General features: G+C 36.9%; 2 protein-coding genes and 1 long non-coding RNA gene across 3 annotated transcripts in view; 1 reads left to right on the top strand and 2 right to left on the bottom strand.

Annotated features, from left to right (window-relative positions):
• LOC107735503 (uncharacterized) overlaps positions 1–926 on the top strand; it is an 8,795-nt gene extending 7,869 nt beyond the window's left edge. The window contains exon 3 of the long non-coding RNA XR_001639432.1: positions 801–926. This is a non-coding gene — a long non-coding RNA (uncharacterized LOC107735503). The remainder of the gene's footprint in view (positions 1–800) is intronic.
• The window catches only part of LOC107735491 (beta-1,4-N-acetylgalactosaminyltransferase 3-like), a 26,243-nt gene extending 22,348 nt beyond the window's left edge, over positions 1–3,895 (bottom strand). The window contains exon 1 of the mRNA XM_016547156.1: positions 3,633–3,895. Coding sequence (XP_016402642.1) covers positions 3,633–3,768 — 136 coding nt within the window. The 5' untranslated portion in view covers positions 3,769–3,895. The remainder of the gene's footprint in view (positions 1–3,632) is intronic.
• A 3,044-nt stretch (positions 3,896–6,939) lies between these two features.
• Positions 6,940–12,851, bottom strand: part of LOC107735478 (peptidyl-prolyl cis-trans isomerase FKBP4-like) — a 7,358-nt gene continuing 1,446 nt past the window's right edge. Inside the window, exons 2-10 of the mRNA XM_016547148.1 lie at positions 11,981–12,125; positions 10,416–10,558; positions 10,189–10,309; positions 9,798–9,954; positions 9,621–9,711; positions 9,212–9,295; positions 8,923–9,108; positions 8,198–8,437; positions 6,940–8,082 (exon numbers count right to left, since the gene is read on the bottom strand). Of these exons, the coding sequence (XP_016402634.1) occupies positions 7,987–8,082; positions 8,198–8,437; positions 8,923–9,108; positions 9,212–9,295; positions 9,621–9,711; positions 9,798–9,954; positions 10,189–10,309; positions 10,416–10,558; positions 11,981–12,125 (1,263 nt within the window). The 3' untranslated portion in view covers positions 6,940–7,986. The remainder of the gene's footprint in view (positions 8,083–8,197; positions 8,438–8,922; positions 9,109–9,211; positions 9,296–9,620; positions 9,712–9,797; positions 9,955–10,188; positions 10,310–10,415; positions 10,559–11,980; positions 12,126–12,851) is intronic.

Raw genomic sequence — 12,851 nt, 5'->3', positions numbered from 1 at the left:
GTACACAAGCCACGGTTAAGACAGCTGACTCCACTGTGATGTGTCTCGCTCTCTCTCTCGCTCGCGCGCATGCGCGCACACACACACACGCACACACACCGCTTGTAACACTCCAAAGAGAAAGGAAAACTTGAAATTGCATCATATGACCCCTTTAATAGAAGGAAAGGTTTGCGTGCATTCATATTGCGTTCTGCAAGTGAACGTCGCTTTATTGTGCCATCCAAAAGAGGCACAAAATCACTTTCCCGGACTCTTAAATTAAATGTTCCCTCCTGGTGGAATGACCTGCCCAGTGCCCAACTCAATCCGAGCAGCTGAGTCCTTAGCCATCTTCAAGAATCGGCTAAAAACACATCTCTTCCATCTTTTTTTGACCCTCTAACTCTAGCACTCTCTATTCTAATACTATTTTAAAAAACTAACACTAGCTCTAATCTCTAATTTCTAATCTTTTTTTTATTCTATTTGTTTTCTTTTTCTTTATTATACAATTATCAAAAGCAAAAAAGGCCTCTAACACTAGCTTGCTCTATTCTTTTTCTATTCTATTTGTTTTTCTTTTTATTTATTGTTAGAAAACACTCTCTGTCTTGAGAATGCCTCACCCCTCCTTTTTCTCCCCTCTCTCTTATTCCCCCTCCTTTCTTTCCCTCTCCCTCTCACTCTCCCTCCTCTATCTGTTCTCTCTCTCTTGTATGGTGTTTTAATGTCTCTTACTCACATTCGAGCTATGCATGCGCAAATGTATACATTAGCTTCTCTTGATTCAAATGTCTGAATAAGGACATGATAGCTAGGAATGAGGTTTGTGATGAAACCATGAAGATAGTTTAGCCTCCTTCGCAAAAGTCTATTCCTAATATGTCCATGTTTTTCTGTTCATATGGCCATTTTATATAAACACATATTCTTGGCCAAAGATCCTATATGTATGTCATCTATATCCTCATTGGTTAAAGGGTTGAAACTCCCCTCGACATATGCCTATATAATATCTTTGTATCTATGAATAAAGTTGAAGTATTGAGAATACATATGAATGTGTGTTTTCTTACTTCCCGGCCGTTATATCCACTTTGAGGGATTGAGAATATCTGAGGTGGCAAAGAGAATCTAGAGGGACCGTTGTTAATGATTTCTAACATTTATTATATAATTTTAAAAAACCTTGCTATGTGTACTGCGTTAAGCTAACTGAGACTTGTTATAGCACTTGCATATCATTGCTCTTTTTTTTATTTTGATTGCTTCTATTGTCCTCATTTGTAAGTTGCTTTGGATAAAAGCGTCTGCTAAATGACTAAATGTAAATGTAAATGTAAATGTAATTCATATTGTGAGCATGTCCAATTGATTTTATTAACCTCATAAATATGCAAATAACATTACCCCAGGAGGATAAAAAAGTATGTGTAACGTCAGCATGCAAAATATATGCAGGTTCACAAAGGAATGGCATGCATGTGAATTCATGGCCAGCGGACTCACAAGAGCGTGTCAATGATGCCATGTGCAGGTCAAACATTCACTTCTGGATTTCTTTTAAAAATACAGAAGGAACAAAGAACTTCATCACATTCAAGCTTCCTCCTCAAAGTTCTACCGGACAGTTGTTGCTTTTAAATATGATTTCGCTCACAGGGCAGTGTATGTTTACTATTCAAGTGTAATTTTAGCAGCCTGAGGTCCAGCTGGTGTGACATTGGTGCTGCTTCTTTGACCTGATACTGACCTCAAACAAGATGACAAACCCCTTCTGCAGGTCAGAGCTCACCAGACAGCTCTCAAGTTTCCTCAATCACATGATCTTCTCTTTGTGCAGCCTTTGCAAATCAGGGCCAATGAGAAAACATGATTAAAAATTGCTATAGGTTTCAAGGTCCCTGAGTCAGCAGAAAAAAGAAAAGCAGAGTAGACACCGTGAATCACTCTGGGAATGGGAAGGAAACACCCTGATTTTGAGCAGGTGTGAAGAAACTAACTAGACCGGCAGGGCAGAAACAACCAGCCTAATGTTCTTGTATCTGCGTGCACACTGACCATATCCATGTTCGCATCAACACAATGTATTCTGTCATTGCACTAAATTCATTGTTCTGTACTGTTTGCATGTTGTATTGTATATTGTACTGCATTGTGTGTAATAATAATGGAAGCAATTCACCATGAAAAACTAGTTCACCCAAAACCCTCAGTCCATCCAAGATTTGTTTGTTTCTTCATCGGAACAGATTTGGCGAAATTTAGCATTACATCAGCTGCTCACCAGTGGATCCTCTGCAGTGAATGGGTGCCGTCAGAATGAGAGTCCAAACAACTGATAAAAACATTCCAATAATCCATAAGGAATCCACACCACTCCAGTCTATCAGTTAATGTATTGTGAAGTGAAAAATCTGCATATTTGTAATAAAATGTGCTTACTCCAGCTAAATTAATAGTCCTAATAAAGTAATAGTAATAATAATAATTAAAAAAAGTATTCTCGTCTGAATCAGGAGAGAAATATGCACAGATCAAGCACAGTTTACAAGCAAAAAATTTTGATTTGAGAGGAGAACAGGGGATGGACTTTTTCCAATGTTATGGATTATGTACACGTATTTTGGCTTGAAGTTATGGTGGATGAGGGATTTGTTTCTTACAAACACTTCAGCTCTTCACAAGACGTTAATTGATGGACTGGAGAGTTGTGGATTACTTGTGATGTTTTTATCAGCTGTTTGGACTCTCATTCTGACGGCACCCATTCACTGCAGAGGATCCATTGGTGCACTAAATTTCTCCAAATCTGTGGAATGTAATTAGTAGAATGGACTGCAAGTAAACATTAAAAATGTGGAATGTAGTGAGCAAAATCTGGAACGAAATTAAAAATGGAATGTATGCAGAATTACTCTAATTAGAAAACAATGGATATATCTAGAAAATAGACTGTATTTGGTAGTAGAATGGAATATTATAAGAAATAGGTAGAGTAATTAAAAACCGGAATCCTATTAGAAATTGGTTTAATTAACTGTACATATAACAATTAATTAAAAAAAGATAATGGAATGAATGAAACTGTCAGAATGAAATAGAAAAAGACAATAGAATGGAATTAATAATGTAATATTGATAATATTCGGTTAAATTCATTAAGTAAGGGATAATCAACGGTTTGTCATGCATTAAAGGATTTTAAATGCAAGACGTGGAGGCCAAGAACCACCCGACGCGATTGATTTTCTTGATTTTTAGTCTGTTTATAAAAATAAATAATATATTAATATTATTAATAAATATAAAAACAAGTAAAATACAAAAATAAAACGTAAAAAAAAAAAAAAAAAGATTACATATTTTGTTTACCTGCGTGTCATGTGACCATTAACCGAGATCAGAAACCGTAAACTTTTAGGTCAAATAGGTTCGGCTGACAGAAAGTTTGGGAATCATTACCTAGTCCATTAAATGCTGTAAAAATGCTGTTCATGGTCCGTTCGTGATACATGGTCAATTAAATAAAGTTAATAAATTGACCCCTATTGTAAAGCATCACCATAACTTGGCCTTATATGTAACCATTAGCATAACGAATGTATCAGTAACCAGTAATTAGTGACAGAGCATCAGATGTCACTCACCAGTGCTGCTCCACTCGTCGCTCGTGGCCATGAACTCCAGATATACCGCCAGTAACGCCACAGTCAGCACCGCACCGAACACAATGTATCTGCCGTTGCGCTTGAATTTCCGCACGGGGAAAAAGTTGAGCATCATCTTCAAGTGCTTCAGGCTCCGTGTGGTTCACACAAGTTGAAAATCGCTGTAAAGATCATCGACACACGCTTTCCCGGTGGAAAAAGCCGATGTCGCGTCACACTGGTTCACATTTCCTCCTCTGTGATTCAGCGTCTGCAAGTGTCCCTCACACATCAGTGCGCGCACAGGTTGAGGAGGCCACGCCCTCTGCGTGACGTCGCTGCTCCTGAACAGGTACAACAGAGGTAAACGCGAGTCTACTAGATATGGAGCAATATATCCAAGCTATTTCATCTTCAATCAACTACAAAGCTCTTAAGACGGTAAATCTGTGCTGCCTTTTCATTTGTTTAGTTAAAGAATGCGATGTAGGCCTATTATGTCGAGATGTAGTTTTTTTATTGTTTTGTGTCATTTATACATAATTGGTATATAATGTATATACATGTATAGCTTTTGTGATGCTTTGGCAATAAAAAATAGCATTAAAAAACATTTAAAAACAAGCTATCCTTACATTTATTAACATAAAAACACCCCTTAACAGGTTTTTTTTTTTTTTACAATTTGCAAAACAAATGTTTGTGTGTGTGTGTGTGTGTGTGTATCATTAGCACAATATAAAAAAGAAGTTTTTAAATATTTAAATCGATATATTTTACACAGAGAGAGAGAGAGAGTTATCATAGCACAATAAAAAAAAATTGTATTGGAAAGGACTTATATTTAATTGTATAGATAGATAGATAGATAGATAAAATACTTGTTTAAATATTAAAGGCAGAAGGGATTAAAAAAAAACTTTTTTTGTCTCATTCATTTGGCTATACAATGTTAATGTTCATTATTATTGTCCTGAAAGTCTTTGCTTTTCCTGTTTTTTTTTTTTTTTTAATTTATGCTAATTCACAAGAAACTGGGATGATCTCCTAAAAGTCCATAGAGGACAAAGGAAAATGTCTGGATGTGCTGTGCGGCACATCTGATCTGGGTAAACCTGTGTGTCCTGCTATACTGCTGCTGCGGGTTGTTTTGCATGCAGGTTTATTTGTCTTCAGTGTCAATGGCGTTTCCAGCAGATGTGGCATGGGCCACACATTTGAACGTGAGACATGAAAGAAAGAGAGAGATGAGCTTAGCAGATACAAACAAGCATATCTGCCTGGGGACTTTACCATCCCCAATGACCAGTGTGTTACCAAGTGACACACTGCAGGCAGACATGAGGAAGATCTCCAATGTTCAAAGCCAGTGACATAAAATTACGCTTCGTTAGAGAAGCTTTGCATTTTCAGTAATGTAAAAATATAGGAGTTTGATTTAGGTTATGTAATAGTAGTTTACAATATTTTATTTAACCTTAAAATGTGTGCAATGCTATATATTTTTTTATATCAAATATATTTAAAACAGATACTCCTCAGTTAAGTAATTTCTGAGTGTCAGTAACTGTTCACATGTTTAGTTTGCTATTTTTATATATTAAAATGGAGTATGTTTTAATACCCCTGGTTTACATATTTGGGTCAAACATTTTGTTATTTTGCATGTTGTGTTTGTCTTTAAATATACAGACAATGTTTACTGTCATGTTCATATTCATATTTAGTAATAAAGAAAAACACACACGTACAAAATTTGTTTTCCACAATCAGGATGGAGACTTTTCATTGACTTCTGTTGCTTTTAGATTGTGCTAATGATAATCCTAAATCCAACCCTCACAGAAACCTTTGTGCATCTGAGATGTATATTATTATTTAGGCATTATGTAGTATGTGATTTAAGCCATTTCCTTATGGGGACCGTTGGCTGATCGCTACACTGTGGGTGATTTCAGGTTTTACTGTCTATTGGGTTTGATTTGGTCAGTGTTTCAAGTTCCACGCAAATGCACTTTACTAAAAAAAAGCTTGCATTGTGTAGCAATGCATTACTTGCTTTTTTCACATTTATTCTTATGTTATTGATGCTAGACTCTACTTATATTAGTTTGTTCTACCCTAATTAAATGCACCTGATCCAGCTAATCAAGTCCTTCAGGCTTATTTGAAAACTACATAGTATGTGTGTTGGAACTAAACTCTGCAGGGCTTGCGGCCCACCAGGAACTGAGATTGATACCCCTGCTCTACTCACTACAGATGCACTCTTACGCACCCTGCAGCTGTATTGTATATGAAATGTTATATATCTCATATGCTTGGCATGTTTACTCTTTTAGAACATCCGAGGCAAAGTCCTTGTTAAGTACATCTTGGCTAATAAATTTTTCTGATTTGAAAGTTGGGTAGTTATTTCTGAATTAGTCTTTTCCTTCTCAATCTGATGCCAGCTGTTTGCATGATTGTGGTATTTAAGATGGTGAAGGTTTCATAGACAAACCTATCAAAACAAGTTGGCCTAATGCAGTTGTGCTCAACCTTTTTGACTCCAAGGCTCCCTCTTCTGTCAAAGACAATATTTGAATGGATATTTCTGACACTTCTGGTGTAATGACAAAGCTGCTAGTTTTCAAACTTTACTTACAGAGTGGTAATATATTACATTTGTGATTACAGTAATATTTTTCTGGAACTTTTTTTTTTTTTACCCACTAATAACAATTTCTATTTGATTTTACAATTTGTCAATTTAAATAAATGATTAAAAAAGATATATTTATTATAAAAATGTCATTTAATTTTGTAATAATTTCCAATGCTTTTCCAGGACTATAAATCACTTTTAAAATGATCATAATCATCAAGGTTGCCCAAGACCATGAGAATTATGGTTCTTGAAAATGTCAGTTAAGAAAAAAAACAACTGTAAAAAACGATTGTTCAGTTATTTAAAAAATTACGTTTTATTAGAAAATACTATTCTCTACTTCAGAATTTCACATTTAATGTGTTACTTGTCATTTCAAGTAATACATTAAATGTGAAAAATTGGAGAAATGTAGCAATTTCTCTGTGAAAATTGTTTCGACACCATGTTTTCAGCGTAGCTGCTTCAGCTTATTAGCCTAGCATTTCTGTAGTTTTTCTGTATTTCATCTGACTGTGAAGTAGTACACTGGTTCATCCAGTGCATCTATTTCCTTTTATGAATTCCACTGGCTCACAATTTATCTTTGCAGAGACAGACGAATTTTATACTACTTTCACACTGTACTAAATGCTACAAAGCAGACACTACAGCAGGAGGATTTGGAGTTTGTTTTATTGTTCTAGTCAACATCAGAGGTGCATCAAGTACATGGAAAAATAACTATCTGTAGGTTTCGCACACAAACCACACTACAGTACTCCTGTCCTGCATGAGCTCTATCACAGAGCCTCTTCTGCCATGACAATTCACCATCAGATTACCGTGTGCACGAGCGATTATGGAGAAATCATGGGGAATCTTGTGCACAAGAAGATGAAGAGACAAGGGACAAAACGCAAAACAGACTGCAGTTCTAAGTTCACGTTCTCACCTTGTATTTTAAAATAGCAAACATCTCAGCCCATATTGATGATATTCTCCACTAGAACCATCTCACCAAAAAGGCTGCACACAGAAAATGAGTAAAGCGCAAAACTAGACGATTCTTCACAGGAAAGGTGCGTGGTTTCTCCTCTAAAATGCTTGCAAGACGTCAGCAGAGATTCACTATTGAAATGCTTCCAGTTGTGACACATTAATCATGAAGAATTTAACAGTGGAAAGATGTTTTTAAAAAGGAAAAAGAACAAATCAAATGTTTACAAGTCAAAGAAATCAAAACAGTCTTTTTTGCCCTGGCGATCATTTCCATGCACTTTGCATAAAGTTTAGTGACAGGACAGAAAAGCGCTTTATTGTACAGCAGTGCTACTCAAGAGTTTCTAAGGAGCAGCGACGGTATTGCGCCCACGCGAGAGGCTGCAGTACAGGCTACAGACAAAGAACGAGTTCGCTTTATTTCCACCATATCTCAGAGAGAAGCAGCAGAGAACATGGCCAGGCCGACTAGCTGCCTTACAGTATCGCACACAAACATTCATACACGTGTGTAATCATATGCGAGTGCACACCTGGCCACAGTACAAAAGCAAACCACTTGCTACAATAGATTAGAAACCAAAGCAAGTACGCTTCCTTACTCGCACAAACACAGTCGCTTCAGGGGGACAGATATTATAGAAGGTACAAAAAAAACTCTTAAAAAAACAAAACATAACACAGAAGACAGTAAATAATACAGACGCACACGCAAGCACGCTATTATGCTGCGGTTTGTTCCTGGGCTCCGTTTTCATCTATTTTTATTGTACTACCATTCTCTTTCTTTTCCTGCTCCTTTTCTTGTTCGGACTCTTTCTGGAAAATAAAAAACACACACACAAAAACAACAACATTAGATAGAAGACAACAGCTATCTGGTGGTTAAATCTTTTGTGCAGTGACTTAAGAGCTAGTAACCGTAGACACTTACTTTGGCGTCTCTCTCTGCAAACTTCTGGAACATGTTGGCATAGAGGCGTTTGTCTTTCTCATGTTGCTCTTTGATATGTTTCTGGCAGAGCACAATCTGGCTCTTCGCAGCCTTATTGGCTGGATACAACTGAGTGACGTGCTGGAAGTCTGCTCTCGCCCTGTCAAACTCCTTCATGACAATCAATGACTCTCCTCGCCTAAACAAAGCCTTCTCGTTATTTGCGTCCAGCTCCAGTGCCTTTACACCAAAAATACAGAAAGCAAAAAGAAATCAGGACAAATGAGAACAGTTTGGTCTCTTTTTAATATAACCTGCAATTTAGGATTCAAGAGTGAATATCAATAAAGAGAAACTCTGTCCAATGCCTGTTTTTGCTTTTATACTTGCTAATGATGATGAAAAACACACAAACATTAGAAAAAATGTAAACAGAAATTAGAAATGTAACTGAAATAGAATATTCAACAATAAATAAGTACTCAACAATATTCAAAATAAACAAGTACTAAAATAAAAAAGCCAAATAAAAATATTCAAAAATAACTAATAATGCTTATTTACATGAATGATTTTTGCTCATTAACCATTTTAAATAAAGGCATTACAATTTAAGGGTCATTGATTAACATGTTTAATAAACTTAATGTATTAACTTTTGCAGCCCTTAAATATGACTGTGTAAGCATGACCATGTGCAAGCATTAACAATGTTCATTTCCTACCTTGTCACAGTTCTCGAGGGCAGGATTTGGTTCATGCAGCTTTAGGTAGCACATAGCTAGGTTGAGATGAGCAGCCAATCGCAGAGCTTTGGCTTTCTCTTCCTCGTCCGGCTGCATACTAGACTCGTGCTCCAACCAGGACACAATGCGTTTGTATTCCGTGGCTGCCTGCTTGTATTTCCCCTCCTGTGCACAGAAAACACACTCCAATTCTTAAAAGTGTACTATTAGATTAAAATGGGACGTACTGGATGAATAACATGCCAGTGTGTATGACATTTCTGCTAACCTTAAAATACTGAGTTCCTTTCTCTTTGACGATGGCACTCTGTTCTAGTTTCTCAGTCGTGTTCATCTCCCAGGATTCTTTTGCCTGTATGAGAGAACACAACATATTAAGCTCATATCCATTCATGACAATGACGGTGTACAGACATTACTGCTTAACTGATCACTTACAGACTGTAATTAATCTTAAAGCATGATTAAAAAAAAAAATAAAGCTAGAAAACATATTACAAATTATTGTTGTTTTTAGGGATAGATTCAATGACCTTATATCAAGGAACAAGTAATGTTATATTACATACCCAAAAGTTCCCTAAATGTTCACCTCAAAAACATAATATCCCAATATACTGGCTTTTTCCTGAGTGAATTCTTCTGTACACTGCTTTTATTTAGGAGCACACACTGACCTTCTCAAATGCTTTCAATTGGATTTTGTACTGCAGCGTAGCATTAGGTGGAATGTTGAATTTGCTGCTGCCAGCAGTTCCAAAGCCATACCTAAGATTGATGCACACGCATAAATAAATGAACAAAGCATGGACATCAACAGACACTGCTTGCAGTTATAAGAAATGTGTCTTTACTTTGGTTTGATGGTGAAGAGCGCCTCTTCTCCCTGTTCCATAGCCTGCAGGGCTTTCTCCACACCTGGAGGCAGACACAAACTCTCTCCTTCTCCCACCTCAAACTTCAGCTCACGCTCGTCGAAAACGCGGTCCTCGTGACAGCCCTCCAACCACACTAACCCAAAGAAATAGAACGATTAACTACTGCAAAGAGTGCACTAACACAGAATGATTAAAGGAATAGTGCACTGGAGAAAGCAATTTTCGGGTCAACTGTTTCTTTAAATTAGTTTCGCTTCATTCTTCTGTTAACATTTGCTTTACTCATTTAGTGGACCCTTGCAGACTGACATGTAGATGAATTGCTCTCCATTTATTGATTGTTGGAGGAATAAGAGCAGTGTTTTACCTTCCACAGATGAACCCTCATTAGGCTTTGTGTATCCCTCCCCCTTAGTGATGATCCTGCGAATAATTCCACCATCTTCTTCATCTGTGATGTCTTCCCCGTGAAACTCAAACAACTCCACCTGCCAGACAAACAAATAGACACGTCAATACACAAACTCCTTACAATTTTCTTAATTATACAATACAATATTCTGAATATCCTGTTCACATGCATCTGGACCTCACCTGGAACACAAGGGTAGCGTTGGGTGGGATTTTGGGTGGGCTGCCAGCAGCTCCATAGGCATACTCAGGTTTGCAAATCAGTTGGCAGATCTCGCCAATCTTCATCGTGGCCACAACGATGTCCCATGCTTTGATCACCTGACCTGTGAGACAGAGCAAACAATGGTTTAAAATGGTTGACTTGCATGCTAGACAATGTCTTATCTATTCTGTATTTTCTAACTACATCTGTCCCTAATCCCTGCAGTTCCCACACTGCACATGGTTAAGTTCAAGATAGTTTAAAGTTGGCATGAAATGGAAATTCATGTTTTCTAAATGCATGTTGTGAACGATTCATTCATGCATGTTTAATTTTTTTTTGACCTTACCATTTTTAATCAATATGTCGATGTTTCAGTGAAATGTCTGACTTCTCCAATCATTCAGTCTATTTAAACCCCAGCCCTTCCTTACAATCAACAGCAAGCTTGCGTTCAGATCTGCCTCCATCCAATAAACAACCAATGCACAGAACTAAATTCTCGTCAAATCCATCTTTTTTGATGATTTGTTTCACTCGAACGAACAACACAAAAGGGATGACGTATTTTTGTAGGCCAAAACCTGTAAATAAGTTAGCATTTTTGCACATCCGGTTTCCATCATCCCAAGTCAATGTTTTTTTTAATGAATTTTGGGTTAAATGCCTGAATAAGGTCTGTGGTTAACACTAGCTCAAGATATTTTTACGTTTTTGATTTTTATAAAGCTTTTACTTTAAAGGGGTCATATGATGAGATTTCAAGTTTTCCTTTCTCTTTGGAGTGTTAAAAGCTCTTGGTGCATAAAGAAGATCTGTAAAGTTGCAAAGACTAAAGTTTCAAATTCACACTGCACGCGATTGCGGTCCGGCAGTGCGCTCCAGGAGCGGTGCGTCTGCAGCAGTCATGCTGCGATCGTTTCTGCACGGAATCTATTCTGCTGTGCTGCACGCGCTGAATTAAAGTGACCCCGCATAAACATTTCATTACACCAAATACACAAAATAATGTTATTTTTAGCAACATCATATGACCCCTTTAAGCTGTTACTTTTTAACAGGTGTCTTAACACTTAACACAGATAAACTCATCTACTCACTAGTCGCTTTTACAGCCTCATCATGTTTATAATTGCACTTTTGCTAATTATTCTAACTCAAACCGTGATGTAGTTTGTATTAGAATGTATCTGTGTGCTAATGTGTATTTATAGCCTATGTTTAGCTTTTTACTTCTGCCGATTGTATTTAGGGTTCAAAATTTTTAAATTCACAGTGCTTATTTTCTGCAATAATCCAAAAGCCAACGTAAAAATCCTATTGGGGTTTCATCAAGGGAACAAAGGTGATGACAACTTCCAGGTTAGCCTACAAAAATACGTAATCACAGACGTAAGAAATTATCTGTCACTACTTACATCAAATCGTTACTTTAAGCAATCATAACAGGTGTTATTTCCATATAAAACTACAGCGTCAACAACCTGTTTAAATATCAGAGAGGGTAGACAAACATTCAACCCACTTCACTCACAACACCCACCTTTGCCCAGCTCAAAGGAGAACTTCTCTCCTCGATCACGGCTGGAGTCGAACTGCGTGCCATCAAGCAGTGTTCCAACATAGTGTACAAATACTTTATCACCGGTCATAGGCAACTCAGTGCCTGTACCCTCCTTCTTGACCATCTGTAGAAGAGAGAACGAGATTAATCATCAATCTGTTGGTCACACCTGTGATCTGTCAATCTTCAAAGAGCGCAGACAGAAAAATGTTCACGCCTAATGCTTACATTTATGATACGTTACCTGAAAACAACAAATGAATTAATCTACATTTGTATATAATAAATTACTTTTAAATTGCACAGGTGTGCCATATTGCACATTATAATTACAGCTCATTCAGATACATTTCTCAAATGCATTACACAAAGTGTTCAACTACCCAAACAAGTAATTCCTGTTTGAATCACTTTCCATCTGAAAACACTAACCTGAGAGAAGTTTCCTGAAATTACATGCTGACCTGCATGTGCATATTGAATAGGCTGCCACTTATTTCATTACATAAACGTGTCACTTGTATATAAATTCAAAATCGACGACATTTTAATGTTTACTTGACATTACACATGGTTAATCTATACAAATAAAACTACAACATTGAAACACACCTAAAGAAAAAGTAAAGTTCATCTAAAAATAAGATTTCTGTCGTCATTTATTTGCCCTCATGTTGTTCCAAACGTGAATGACTTTATTGTTTTTGTCTGTGGAACACGAATTTACAATCTAGAGCATATGACAATATCAGTCACCATTCGCTTTCGTTGTATTAGACAAGACTGCAATGAAAGTGAATGGTGACCGGAGCTGCCAACCGCAAAACATATCATTTTGTGTTCCAAAAAA

The sequence above is a fragment of the Sinocyclocheilus rhinocerous genome, unplaced genomic scaffold, assembly GCF_001515625.1.
Source record: "Sinocyclocheilus rhinocerous isolate Xijiao unplaced genomic scaffold, SAMN03320098_v1.1 scaffold942, whole genome shotgun sequence".
Lineage (NCBI taxonomy): Eukaryota > Metazoa > Chordata > Actinopteri > Cypriniformes > Cyprinidae > Sinocyclocheilus > Sinocyclocheilus rhinocerous.
Note: the sequence above shows the minus strand (reverse complement) of the source record. Positions and strands in the feature narration are given on the sequence as shown.